The 13,907-nt window shown below is 36.2% G+C and overlaps 3 protein-coding genes across 3 annotated transcripts; all 3 read right to left on the reverse strand.

Annotated features, from left to right (window-relative positions):
- Positions 1 to 98: 98 nt before the first annotated feature.
- On the reverse strand, positions 99 to 1,516 carry LOC114527200. The gene has a single exon (XM_028548845.1). The coding sequence runs from the start codon at positions 1,487 to 1,489 to the stop codon at positions 254 to 256; it is 1,236 nt and encodes a 411-aa protein (XP_028404646.1). The 5' UTR covers positions 1,490 to 1,516; the 3' UTR covers positions 99 to 253.
- An 842-nt stretch (positions 1,517 to 2,358) lies between these two features.
- Positions 2,359 to 8,143, reverse strand: LOC114527198 (ATP-dependent RNA helicase DDX4-like). Its single transcript, XM_028548843.1, has 10 exons — positions 8,104 to 8,143; positions 7,890 to 8,002; positions 6,182 to 6,689; positions 5,697 to 6,019; positions 5,217 to 5,501; positions 4,645 to 4,954; positions 4,371 to 4,470; positions 3,764 to 4,034; positions 3,470 to 3,574; positions 2,359 to 2,968 (listed from the first exon to the last, which is right to left on the reverse strand). Exons 2-10 carry the CDS (start codon positions 7,938 to 7,940, stop codon positions 2,810 to 2,812), a joined length of 2,112 nt encoding a protein of 703 aa, XP_028404644.1. The 5' UTR covers positions 7,941 to 8,002; positions 8,104 to 8,143; the 3' UTR covers positions 2,359 to 2,809.
- A 970-nt stretch (positions 8,144 to 9,113) lies between these two features.
- Positions 9,114 to 13,844, reverse strand: LOC114527199 (cysteine protease ATG4D-like). The gene is made up of 11 exons (XM_028548844.1): positions 13,451 to 13,844; positions 12,697 to 12,786; positions 12,346 to 12,558; positions 11,866 to 11,921; positions 11,619 to 11,752; positions 11,396 to 11,475; positions 10,771 to 10,919; positions 10,579 to 10,657; positions 10,065 to 10,141; positions 9,848 to 9,967; positions 9,114 to 9,675 (listed from the first exon to the last, which is right to left on the reverse strand). The coding sequence occupies exons 1-11, from the start codon at positions 13,653 to 13,655 to the stop codon at positions 9,379 to 9,381; spliced, it is 1,500 nt and encodes a 499-aa protein (XP_028404645.1). The 5' UTR covers positions 13,656 to 13,844; the 3' UTR covers positions 9,114 to 9,378.
- Between the last annotated feature and the right edge of the window lie 63 nt (positions 13,845 to 13,907).

Genomic DNA, 13,907 nt, shown 5'->3' on the forward strand with positions numbered 1-13,907 from the left:
TACCACAAAACAGACATATATTGCAAATATTATAGAATAAATAAAACACAAAAATGGATTTCTATGGATCTCTAAAATATAAATTCCGTCGTATAAAAAGCATTTTCTAATATATGTTCGTATGGCAAAACATTGATTATAGAACTCAGGATCTTTTTAAAGAAATTGCATTTTCATGGGAGTAAGTCGTTATGGGACTAAACTAAATGTAGTAGGGTAGGACTTTCATCTAGGTCCTGGTGTTCTTTTAATTTTAAGGTCGATAAATATTTAACCATTTCACAGGAGAAAATACAAGATTTCTAAAACGATTCTTGTCCCAATGTTCAACTTCTCTATATCGTTCAATTACTCGTGAAAATGTGGAATAATAAGATTTGACAAAAATCTTTGCATAAGAGCAAATCACCTGCTCATGAAAGCCTACAATATCCTTGCCTTTTACCGGATTAGCTTGGTTAATTTCACGAAAAACATCAAAATCTTTTGCAAAGAAAATTTTGTATCCTGCTTCTTTTAGTGCAGAAAACCAAGTGAAATCAGTTTCGTCTGTAGCGATGTAAAGTTTGTTCGAGTATTTTAATGCATTTGCCTTAGCTAATCGTGAGATCCAGTAGTGAATATCCAGCCGTCTACCAGTTTTATGATCGTTTCGGCGTACATGGATAGCGTTAAACGGTTTTCCAATCAAGGATGTTATTTGTTCAGCATTATGTAAAACTTCAAATGTTGGATGGATATAATCAATAAGTGCCCTTTGTGCGTCTAAGGCCCTCTTGTAATCTGTGAATAAAATATGTCGGACGAAAAGCGATCCTTTGTCAAAATAAATTATGTCTTCTTTTCGTTTACGCAGTTCGCGAAGAAATTCCCAAATTCCCAATAGCTCAATTTCACTTTTCTCTGAGCACACTTGACGGTATTTTGCAATTTTTTGAGCCTTTCTGAAATATTTACTATACTTCTCCAGTTTTAAACTGCTCGTATCGAACCCGGGGGGAATTTTATCTACCCAAGCGTAAGCTAGGCCATTATGGCAGACTTTGTACCACGAACTATTTCTGAATTTCTTCTTAAATTCATTGTGGCTTGAAGTTATTTCCTGCAGAGGCAGTAATGATGACAGTCGGTTGAGATCGATAAGCTTTGAAATGGGAATTAATTCTTCTGTTCTGAGCATATTGTAAATGGTATACCCCGCTGACTGGTTGAATCGCGTCTTCAGTTCCAAGATATAATCGTGAGGAGCTAATGGATGTACAAGGAGCGTTCGTTTCAACATAGCGGCCATAATCACGGCGTTCTCAAAAGCAATTCTTTGATTGTTCCAGCCACCTCCCGGAGGCTGATAGGATATATACTTCTTCGGTTTGCTTCGCTTGTCTTCGTGAGAAATTCGTTCATTCCCAAAAGCATTTAACAGAAGTTCGCTATTTCCATTATTCTTCTCACCCTCATCGTGAATCTTCCAAATTATGATTGAAATCATTAAAAGAAACAAGATTATTACGACCGGGTTTCGATTAATTCGAGAAAAACGGCGTTTGACATAACTCTGTAAATTTATCATATTGTTGATTATTTGTAAACTGAACATGCTTACAACTGTTTTGACTATCAACGTCTGAAAGCCATATTATATCATTCTGATATAATTCGTAGGCTTGATACTTCTATCAGAGATTCTGTTCAATCATCAACAGGCTATATTTTGAACAACTACAGCTATACAACAAAATGATGTTCTCCGTATGCTACAGGTTTTAATCGCTTGGATGGAAAGTGAAATTCTGGCTGTGCTGACCTGCTCTTTCAACAGGTATTGTTGGATTTTTCAACCGCCGTTCTTTGGCATTGAGAAAGAAACGAAACATACACAGAAAAAAATGAAACATCGAAAGGAACTTAATGTGTACGTTTTGTCTTTTGCCTTTGAAGTTGGACGAGAAAAAAACTTTGAATCGAACTCTTTCACCCGTTACATGTCACATGCACTTTGTTCTTAATATCCTCGAGTATACATGGCAACAACGCAATGCTAAATTTTTGATGGCACATTGGCACTCATGAGCTAATGTAGTGAAGCCCATAGTGCCTTGCGTTTTAGGGATTCCCGGGCGCTTTAAAACACCGTTTTCATCGTTACAAAAGATCCTTTCAGCACTAATGTAGAGATCAGTGGCTGTAAAGAGTGACTAAGATGATTGGAGGAGACACGATGTTTGAAACTCTAATTCAATGTTTAGCAAACACTTCCTAATCATTCCTCTTGTGGTTCGGCTGAACGATGATCAGTTACTTTTTTAAATAGTAAAAAAACTTTCTAGTTTAATGACTAGAATAACTACAGACTTGAGCCAACGGAATTGCTTTAATAAAAACAAACTGTACAATTTATCATTTATGTCTAAATAAACTCTGAAGCAACGTTTTTCGCACACATTAACCCTTTGTACATTTGCACATTACAATAAACTCTTGTTGAAGTCAATGTAGTTCATTATAGTAAAACCTCATATAAACTGCACATAATTGATTCTACGCAGTTAACAGGATTAGACTATTTTTAATTTACATGATATTATATAAAATATACTTGTCATTTGAACAAAACGCACTGCTGATAAAGTGTTCATGCGTATATATATATATTATTTATCACTCGACCATTACTAAAACTTCCAAAATGTCCTAGTTTAACCTAGACCTAACATAACATCAAAACTTTTATAATGCGGATATCGACGTACTTCCAACTAAACTGAATGTCTTTAAATAACCAAAAATGATAGAAGTTCTGCAATAGTTATCATTCCCATGCCTCATCGCCACCAGTATTGGTGTTCCAAACATCCCCACCGCCGTCAGCGTTACCGGAGTCATTGACACCCCAATCATCGTCTCCTCCACCACTATTACCGCCAAACTCATTATTATTGCCTCCACCAAAGTTATCAACCTTGTCAAACTACAGGAAATATGTTTAATTTAAATCGTTATACATCGCCATGTTGTAATTTGCTATTGTTAAGTTCTAAAATCGATAGAATTCGATTTTAAAAAATTTCTGGGTTGAATATTGGAAGAAAAACATCCAAACTTTTGTCACAAATTTAAGGGTGGTAAACGTGCTATTATAGAGATTGAAGCTAAGTTAGATCCACATTTAACATAAGGAAAGTTAAAGAGAGTTTAGATAATTTGTCATGTTCTAATATCCTACCGCCCGGGCAGAAGAAATTTTTTCCTAGAAAGATGAAAACTATCTTTTATTAATGCAAATAACTGCATTTTAGTACAGTTATTATTGCTTAATAATCTTTGTCTCTGAAGTTGTCTCTATTAAAAAGAGGAGGGGGGGGTTGGAGAAATAATAGAGGTCTATATTGCGGCATTTATTTATGAAAGATAGTGAACAGTACGACGTTATTCACAAAATAACCTCGGAAACATTTGATAAAAAACCTACTTTTCTCGTATCTCGCCCTCCAAAGCGACCACCTGCAGGCCCGTAGTTAGTACCGACCGCGTTCTCCGCTTGATCTTCCAACCAATTTGGGACTTCTTGTTCAGCCTGGAAATTAACGGGCAGATCATTTAAGCAGGCAAACATACAGTGTAAGTAAAAATTTTCCTTTGCTCACAAGAAATGTTCTCAACTAACTGGTTAAATGCAATATTATAAACGTGCTTTACAAGGATTCTTCAATGTTAATCTATACTGTACGCAGTCAAAACAACTATAGGAAAATATTAAACTTACATCTCCAAGCACTTTTACCAAGGATCTCGCGATGTTTCCATCTTTGTCGGATTGGAAAAAAGATGTTGCTTTCCCCTTGTTTCCGATTCTTCCAGTTCGTCCTATCCTATGCACATATTCCTCAATCTCCTTAGGAAGATCATAATTGATCACGTGCTTAACATCCGGGATATCTAAGCCCCGTGCTGCTACTGACGTTGCAACCATAACTGGAGTACGCCCTTTCTTAAAGTCTGCCAAAGCTTCTTCCCGCTCTCTTTGTTGCCTGTCACTATAGAAACAAGTTCAAAGGCTGTTGGATTAGGATTCGTGTGGACTATATCGTATGTTGGATTAGGATTCGTGTGGATTATATCGTATGTTGGATTATATCGTATGCTGGATCAGGATTCGTGTGGATTATACCGTATGTTGGATTAGGATTCGCGTGGATTATTGGATTAGGATTCATACAGACATATCGTATGCAAAAACCAGTAATGAAAACGGTTTATAAGGATGGTAAATAAAAGAGTACTTCAATGCTGCCAATTTTTTAACAGTAAATATATGACATGATATATCACATAGTTTTATAGTGGAGATGGACAATACTTAATTATCTTACCCATGAATACTTGTTGTAGGAAATCCTGTCTGAGAGAGATAGCTTGCCAAAAAATCTGCCATTCTTTTTGTTTCAACAAACACCAACATTCTGTCACTTCCTATTAGACAGAATCGCGTAAAAATGATTGCAACCGCTAAATGCAGCAAATCTATCTTTCCCTCAAAGGCCAAAAAGCTGTGTGGTTCATTATTTCACGAGTTTTTTTTAAGATCAACAACAACATAGCCAAATAATAGCCATCATAACCAATTCTCTACTAGCAAAAACCTACCTGCATTATTAAGAAGTTCAACAAGCTTATCTCGTTTCTCGAACTCAGATACTTGACAAATTTTTTGTTCAATGTCCGATGTAGCGCTTCCTACCCGACCAACCGTAAGGAAAAGATAATCATTTAAAAATTCGCCAGCAAGTCTTTGAATTTCCTCTGGGAATGTGGCACTGAACATAAGCGTCTGACGTTCTGTTTTGGAAGGGAAGTCACTGTGTTCAGCAAGCTCGCGAATCTTCGGTTCAAAGCCCATATCCAACATCCTGTCTGCCTCATCAAGAATCAAATACTTCAGACCATCAAGTGCAATCTGTTAGTATAAGATAAAAACATACTAAACACTTGCAATACGTTTTATTTGACAAACTCTTGCTTTGCATTCAACTGATAGATTCTTATAATCAAGGATATGTACAGCTAGGAATTATGATCAACTAGTTTTTGGGATATAATGTCAGGACTCGCTTTTGGCGAAATATTGTCTCACGAAACACAGATCACAACTGCTACAATTTGAACACTTGTATCAACAATCAATAGTTGAAAAAAAACAGGTGCAATTTGTTACCGACCTTTCTTCTATTGATGAAGTCCATAAGTCTCCCAGGTGTTGCAACAAGCAGGTGACAGCCTCGTTCAATCATTGACAGCTGATGGCCAACAGAAACACCACCATAGCAAACACAAGCTTTCAACATAGTCCCATGTGCAAATTTCCTAGCCTCGTAGTATATTTGATTAGCCAGTTCTCGAGTAGGAGCAATCACCAGCGCTTGTGGTGCTTGCATATCACTCATTGCACTACCACTCAATCCATTATTGATCATACCAGTCATGACTGGCAAAACAAATGCTGCCTAAAAATGGTATAAAACAATCCAGAATGTTGTGATACTGGTTGCTCTGCACAGAACTAAGTTAAGGGACGTTGTCAGAGAGTTCTTACTGCTTTGTGTTAATGATAAATTAATGAAGTTTTTGGTACAAAATCTGACCACAATACATTGCATACAAGTTATCCAACCATAAAATCAGTTTCATCTAATCCTTACCGTTTTTCCTGAACCAGTTTGGGCACAGGCCATCAAATCTCTTCCAGCTAAAATTGCTGGAATGGAATATTTTTGCACTGGAGTTGGTTTCACATATTTTGCTTTCTCCACATTGGCCTTAAATGTTTCATACAAAGCAGCTTCTTGGAAAGTGGATATGGGTTTAACAGGATCTCTTCCAGTTACTTCAACAGCAATGTTGTCATAATTGTCAAAGTTTATGCCTTGTTGTATTGTTTTAAAGATTTCTTCCTCCTCCTCAGGAGGTGCTGGTGGGATATAAACAACTCGCTGAGGTTTCTCTTCACCTCCTTCACCATCACCTGTAAAAAAATTTCATATCTTATTAGTCCAGAAATTACTATATTTAGAACTTACTAAATTACTATATAGCCTAATTACTATTATGAAACTGCATGCTACACATTAATTCACTAGCAAACTGTATTAACACAAATATAAAATATGATTGACAACATACTTACCAAAGCTTTCACCACCATCATTTCTATCACTTCCTCGTCTTTCACGTCGTCCACCTGAGAACCCTCCACCTCCATCATTCAGATCAGCACCTCCAGAAAAACCACCACCTCTAGAACGTCCTCGTCCACCACCAAAACCACCTCTACGACTGCCACCATCATCAAAACCATTTTCTTCTGAGTCTCCATCACGCCGACCAAATCCTCCACCTCTGCCACGACCTCTTCCACCCCTGAAACCCCCACTATCTGAATCACCAAACTCATTTTGGCCTGAACTATCACCAAACCCACCACCAAAGCTACGCTTACCACGGCCACCACCAAACCCACCTCCAGAATCATTACCAAACCCATTTTCCTCGCTTCGATTACCAAATCCACCACCACTGCCTCTACCTCGGCCACTTCCAAAACCTCCTCCAGAGTCATCATCAAACCTGTTACTTTTTCCAAAACCTCCAGAGGACGATTTGCTACCAAAACTTTCAAATCCATTACTAGATGGCTGAAAATGAAAAAAAAATTATTTAGTAAAATTTATGCTTCTAAATTTTGGTTTCACTTGTTCAAACATTATATCTGAGAGAAGTCAGACCTCTCTATAATAAGCTTTGTGACCAGACATGGCTGCTAAATACAGTATTAGGCATGCAAAGAAAAGTGGACTAATAAGTAGTATCCATTTATTTAACTCTCGCTCACTGCACTAAAGACAGTCTGTCCTTGCTAAGGAGGGCCACTAAAATAAGGGTTATTTGAAAATTAGAACAGTCAAAACTACTACAAAGTACAGTCAGTGACAAATTATTCTTTCCCCAAAAAGATTTGAAAACATTATGTCAACTAAATATAAATGATATGGCAATAATTATGAAAACCCCATTAAAACTATTTATGTCAAGATTGTCAGTAAGATACTAACAATACAGCTTCATGATATTTTCAAAGTGTGCACCATAAAAATTTGCATATTCACTGAATAACTTTAACTTATCACATTTTGCAATATTTTTTGCATTATTTACAGAAATCACTTCAACTTCTTATATTTTATGATTATGAATATTGTCATGAAATAACAGGTAAAATGGTAATATTGAAGCAAACATAAAATCTTTGAAACCTAAATGTATCATGTCAACCAAACAGATTTTTTTTTTCTTGGCCATGCACCATTGCACCTACAAATCATAGCTTTTTGTTGAAATTGCAAGGATTCAAAGTAAAGTAAAATTCAAGTAAAGTAAAATATGGTTTTGGTTATGTTTAGCAGTAAAAACTGTTGTTATTTATTGTTAACCAGGCTTTATTAAGACTAGGATAAAAATGTGCAATGTTACTTGGGAAAATTTAACCTAACAGTTAGCAATTAATTGGAGATTTACTCTTGTTCAACTTTGTTTTCTGAAGAACGGTTGCGCTGTTTTTTAAGAAAGCAAGGGTTCTAATTCACTGCAGCCCCGTGAACTAAATACTATCCTTGCGTGCACTCAAGTCTTATATAATTATCTCAATTTGTCATTTTAATATTGTACCAGCTATTAAAATAAAGCATGCTTGTTTAAATTGTTAACCTTGACGATCTTATAAATATTTAAAACCACAAATATCCAGTAATTCTAATCAAATACCACACAACATAAAGAAATGATATTACTTTGCATCTTAATAGGGCGTTTATACTAAACCGGACTGAATCTCTTACTTTACTGTCGAAACTAGAACCACCAGTTTCTTCTTCCCAATCGTCTGACATATTGTTTAACAACCTCTTTCGGTATGCAAACGAACTTCTGATATTTTCTCACAAGCTATTTTCTATAAAGCAAAACGCTAAGACTAAGAAAAAGGCTTTGCTGTTTCTTTAAATCATAAAATAAAAATCTCCACGTGCTAAAGCAGAGCAAATCTTCTCTCACCTTCTTGTTCGTCAGGGTATATGATGTGAGACACAAGAACTAACAGCGCAGGCTCTTCCAAAAGCGGTCTCACCTCGCTCGCATCTCATTGGTGGAAACTTCCACGTGAGGCGGGAAACATTGGCGCGCGTCTCACCAACAAGGGATATCAAATTCCAACTCACTCGATGTTTCAAATGCGTAATACCCAGGTTAACGGATCACATCTAAATCAATTCTCTTTATCATATTACATTACACCTATTCATTAAAGCTGTATTTAGAACGCAAGGGAGCGAGTTGAGCTGTAGAGACAAATTCACGCTGATTACGCATTACAAACTAATTATTATAGGCTCTTATAGCAAATGAAAAACAGCATCACTGTCATTTTTAGTTTTGCGTTTCATGATTGATATTTTATATTCTGAACTGCCACTACCAGATATGGTTTTATACAAAAACAATTTTTTTGTTACGTAATCCGTTTTATTGATTTTTTATTCCATTGCAGCACAGTGCAGTAGTAGCCCGGTTGCAGGAAGGCATGGGAATGATGGAACTGAAAAGAGACTTGAAGAGCACTTATAGAGTGGAAATTAATAAGTGAAAAAAACTAACTTCAGTTCCTATGAATACCCCGTTGTTGTTCCTCTGACTTCATGGCAGTAAGCTGAAACAGAAGGGTAGGGTCATCAAAAGGAACCAGGCTAATGTATAAGCTGGAAGCGTTTCTTCTTACTTCCCTCTCCTAATAATTTAGTTTTTCCGTAAAGGGTGGTGCAATTCCTACCATGTTGATTGATCTCTCCCAAAAACAACGAAAAATTATGTTGATATGATCAATCAAATACGTAAACGTGGCATTTATAGCAGATCAAGTTATCACGTCATATACAAAGCGAACAATTATTGTCTGGCGTTATATTTTTCTTGCAGTTCAACTGAAACAATTAAGAATTTTCGTTTTATTTATATACATAATAAAGCGAATAATAATACAATATTTATTTACAATAAATTACGGTCTAATTTCGTGATTATAGAGAAGGTATTGACATATAATCACTACACTCAATTTTTATTCAGTGAATTAGAAGAATTCCGCGATTCAAACAATAATTTTTCTTTAATATAACACGACAACACAACATGACACGAGCTTAACCAGTCAATTCAGTAGAATATAGCTTGTGATGGATGTAATATGATCTAAACTTGTACCTCTATTTTTGCCAATACCTTTTCTATAATAAAGTTTATAAACTATGTGTTAATTGCTCATTAAAATTTGTGTTAAAAATCTCCAAAATCAAACGATTCGTTGTTCTTGACTGAGCCTAAAACAACGTAGTCCTCAGCGGGTCGATCACCAAGCGCGAGATTCTCACCTCCAACCTCGTGTACTCGGTATTTTTCACCATTTCTATAAATACCAGTCTCGTATTCAAATAAATCTGAAGTGGGAATATCTTTAGTGTCTGAGAACGACAATGAAGACTCGAGATGCGGTGTCGACATGAGTTTATCACAATTTCCCGAGGCAACAATGAACATCGGGTAACTGCCCTTTTGCATCGGAGGACTGACGACCTGACGAAGAATAAAAGCACAAACGATATTAAATTTGGGCGAAACAACAAGTGACGTAAGTAGTCATAAATGACGTACGTACAGGGAGAGGACAGCGGAGATTCTGTCTAAGACAGACAAGGTTTCTCTCTTTATATCCACCCTGCTGTGTTTTTTTGAAATAATGTATTACCTCGGTGGCCTTGGTACAGAATGTTTCAAAGTCTTCCCTAGTGGCACAGTAAAATCCAATTGTACATGAAGGATCCATTTTTCGTATAGGAATCTTTCGTGGTGAGTCACAGTGGAAGCTCTAGATAACATAAAGGATACGATGGTTTGAAAAATGTAACCAAAATCTTTAGTTAGATTAGCTTTTCTTAATTTAGAAGCCATTTGAGAAATCTTACTTCTGGAGGGAAGGCTTCTGATGTCATATCCACTGCTGGTTGACAAAAATGAGGATCAAGGTAAATTAGGTTGTCCTCTACAAAAAAGGAGTTAAAATAGAGAAGCAAAACGAAGATTAGCAAAGTGATATACATACTGTGTTCCCAAATTCAACCCTTATAATCCCAATACGCAATTTGACGTCAATTCGATCGCAGAGCTCCCTACGCAACCGGCCATTTGAAGCTATCAAGAACAGCCGGTTGTACCTGAGAGACAGCATAAGAGAAAGCGTAACCTTCACGGAAAGTCTGCGGCTATGATGTAGCTGGCGGAAAAAAGCTAGTTGCGCCCAGTTCACCAAACAAAACATGCTTTGCCGGCAATTTTTTCACTGAGGTTCATTAGACCCCAGAACTACTCTTTTGTGGTAGTTTTGACCCTTTTGAATTTACAGTGCTTTTAAAGGTATACTCTAAAAATATATATCAATTCCTTTAAACCAGTTGAGAAGTTGATTATTTGGTAATTTACCTTGAAATCCAACGAAATAAAGAGAATGCTTTGGACGACCTCCAATTATCCCAATACAGCAATCCAGTGTCAAAAGAGCCTACAAGAAGAAACAGATTCTCAAAAAAGAAAGTGTTGCTACTCATACAGACGCATATTGTACCAATGTTGCTAAATTATCAACTTGGCTAATCTGCAATTGAACATGCGTACCTTCACACAAGGCTGATAGATTGGGTTTAGATTTTCCCCGCCTAGTCGAACAGGCACTAAGATAATTAAAGACCTCCAGTGATCTTCAGAACATTGCTTGTTACAACTTCCACACTCCTGACATAGTCGAATGACATCGTCTCTGTAGACTAGATTGAATGTATTGAAAAACTTATAATTAAGATTAGAATAACTTATAATTTCGTTTATTAAACAAAATACTGTAAGAGACACTACGACAGATACACACTACAACCTTATCCCCAGCTGGGTAGGGTGTAGCCTAACTAGTAGTAGATGTACTCACGGGTCTAATCTATAAAAAATTACGTCTAAATTAAAATTAAAAGACTAGAGACTACAGTCTTGTATCGAATATTTGAGACCTTATCATGACCACCCGCACTGGAACAGCAGAGCCACAGAGTTTGACCTCTGTGGGAATTTCACACACACCCTATTAATGTACGGCATTACTTATTACCCAGCCCTTATTATTATCCTGCACATGGTGACAAAAAGAGAACGTTCTCAACGCTCAGACTGACACCTAACAACCAACTGCTTGGCAAACACCAACTATAGTCTATAGCAGATGTTATAGGAAAGCATTTTGCTGACTTACTTGTGCAGTCTTGAGAAACATAAACACGAAGTCCTTGACTATTTTGAAGAACTTGATGGTTAGATTCTTCTAACGCTTTCCTTATACAAAAATTAAGATATATCTATCAGTAAAAATAAGCCAAATCGTATTACACCATCAACATTCAGGATGCAAAATTTGATGATGACGACTGAAGGTTCAAAGATTGATTCTTTTCTATAAACTTCCCAGGATAACTTACTTTATGACATGAGCAACAAGAGAGGGACCGAACCAGTCCCCAGCTTGTTTACCAAATGACTCACTGAGTTTAACAAGTTTGTGCAATGAAAATGGACTGAGGTCTGCTGGTGAGTCATTAAAAAATCTTAAGATCTAAAACAGTATTCAAAATTATGGTAAATTAATCTATGGTGAATATGGTAAATTAAATTTACCAAAAATATGGTAAATTATGGCAAATTAATGGAGTGAAGAGTGAAGCTTACCGCTTTATAGAAGAATCTTTGGGCTCTACTGTGACACCTTCCACTTGTTCTGAAATCTAAAATGAAAGAGTTCTTTCATGGACACTTGTTTTATGATAAGAGAGACAAGTAGGGGTCATTAGACCCTAGGGATTTTTGCTATCTGGCCAAATAACGGATTTTCCAGATATCTAAAAAATATCTGAACTGATAGTACTAAAGAGGACAATGTATGACATGAGATATGGGCTATACTGTTGAAGCTATTAAGATAGGATTTCTATCTCCATGTGAAACAATACAGTAAACCTATGGTTATTCTTGCATGGTAATATCACAATATAAGTAAATTAGCTGGTGGATACTTACATTGTCTACAAGGTACCTACAAGCTAATTTATTTAAGCCTAATTAAGGTTGTTGAACATATTAAGGCAGCCAAAGTTATCTCATTTATACATTCATTGCCACAAACTAAATAACATGTGTTTACTGCCTCACCTCTTCCTAGCAGATAATAAGACAATCCTGTCGCTAACATCATCTGAGCGCTTCGTATCATACATCCCCACCCTGTGTCTGTTGTATAAACTGAATCACCAACTTGTGGAAAGTCTTTACGGTATGTGAACCACATGAGTGATGAAAAATGTCTATAAAATTCACTGGTAGGAAGTGGTGGATTTAGATGAGTCTTCTGCAACCGGCTGTTTTCTAAAATATACATGGCAAATAAATACACAAACATATTAATACTTATGTTTAAATTCAACACTAGCAAGGTTAGGTTTGACAGTGAAATTAAAATACAATATATTATTATATAAATAATATTATATAAATATTATTTACCTTCAATATCTGAATTAAATGTGTAGCACTTTCCCAAAATCCATGCAGGATGGTTTTCAGCAAATGTTGTTGTGCTTGGTGAGGTCAAACCTGAAAGAAATGTTTGGTAATTGCCAATTTATTTCAAAACATAGAAACTGTCACACTAAGAGTTGCGGAGAGGATTCTAATATGTTCACAAAAAATTTTGCTTTACTGTAGACATTCAAAATTTAGTTATACTACCGTAAGAATTTAATGCATTGCAAAAAAGACTATTTTCTCACTAACTTAGCTATATGCAATTTCCTGGTCACCTGGATGAGGTTGCTACAATTCTGAATGTTTGATACCATATATATCTACTGTTGAAACAGGGACCTGTGGTTGATACCATTAGCTATAGTTAGAATCTTATTTTGGTACATGGGAATGACTACCAGCACCTTTTTTTCTGCTGAACAGGTGGGAATAACATCAAGACACATTTAAACAACGCAAATAGTTGTATTTGATTGTCTTTGGACAAAAAAGCAAGTTATACTAGCATATATAATCTTTTTATGTGACATGGGTAGACACAAATATATATCATCTCCCCCCTGCCCTAAATATCTTGTTATGGTTACAACCCTGTTACACTGGATGATTTCAGGTTAATTTCCAATCAGTGAAAAAGCCAAAAGGCATAAAATAATCACTATACAGCATTCAATTTGTCATTTGAAAAGAAAACATTACGTAACATTCCAGGAAGCCTATTAATATTACCTACCAAATTTTACATTGTTCCAAGCAGACAATAATCGTCTCTTTACTGTATCCCCATCACTCCTTTCGTTACCGTCTGACCTTTTACCATTTTCCTCAGATGTTTGTCTCCTGAATTTCGAAACCGTAGTTTTTTCAAAACGACGGGATGTAGACGGTGATATTCTATTTACACTGCTAATGTCTTCATCATCCAACATAGTTGTCATGTTTTATCAGTGTGTTTTATAGACCAGAGCGACAAGTTTACGGACACCATTGGCTTTTAAGACACATTATAAGAACATATTTTCCCTGATACACGTATTGGTAAAACAAAGGTTTTAGATTTTAAGATCTTATATCGAAATACCATTATTATATTAAAACACAGCTGATACTGTGTCACTCAGTGTCGTGTCGACGTCTACCTAGTGCCCAGGTCGTTCCGTGTTACCAAAGTGGAGATGTCACATTGTCAC

The sequence above is a fragment of the Dendronephthya gigantea genome, unplaced genomic scaffold, assembly GCF_004324835.1.
Source record: "Dendronephthya gigantea isolate DGI-Jeju-01 unplaced genomic scaffold, DenGig_1.0 000043F, whole genome shotgun sequence".
Lineage (NCBI taxonomy): Eukaryota > Metazoa > Cnidaria > Anthozoa > Malacalcyonacea > Nephtheidae > Dendronephthya > Dendronephthya gigantea.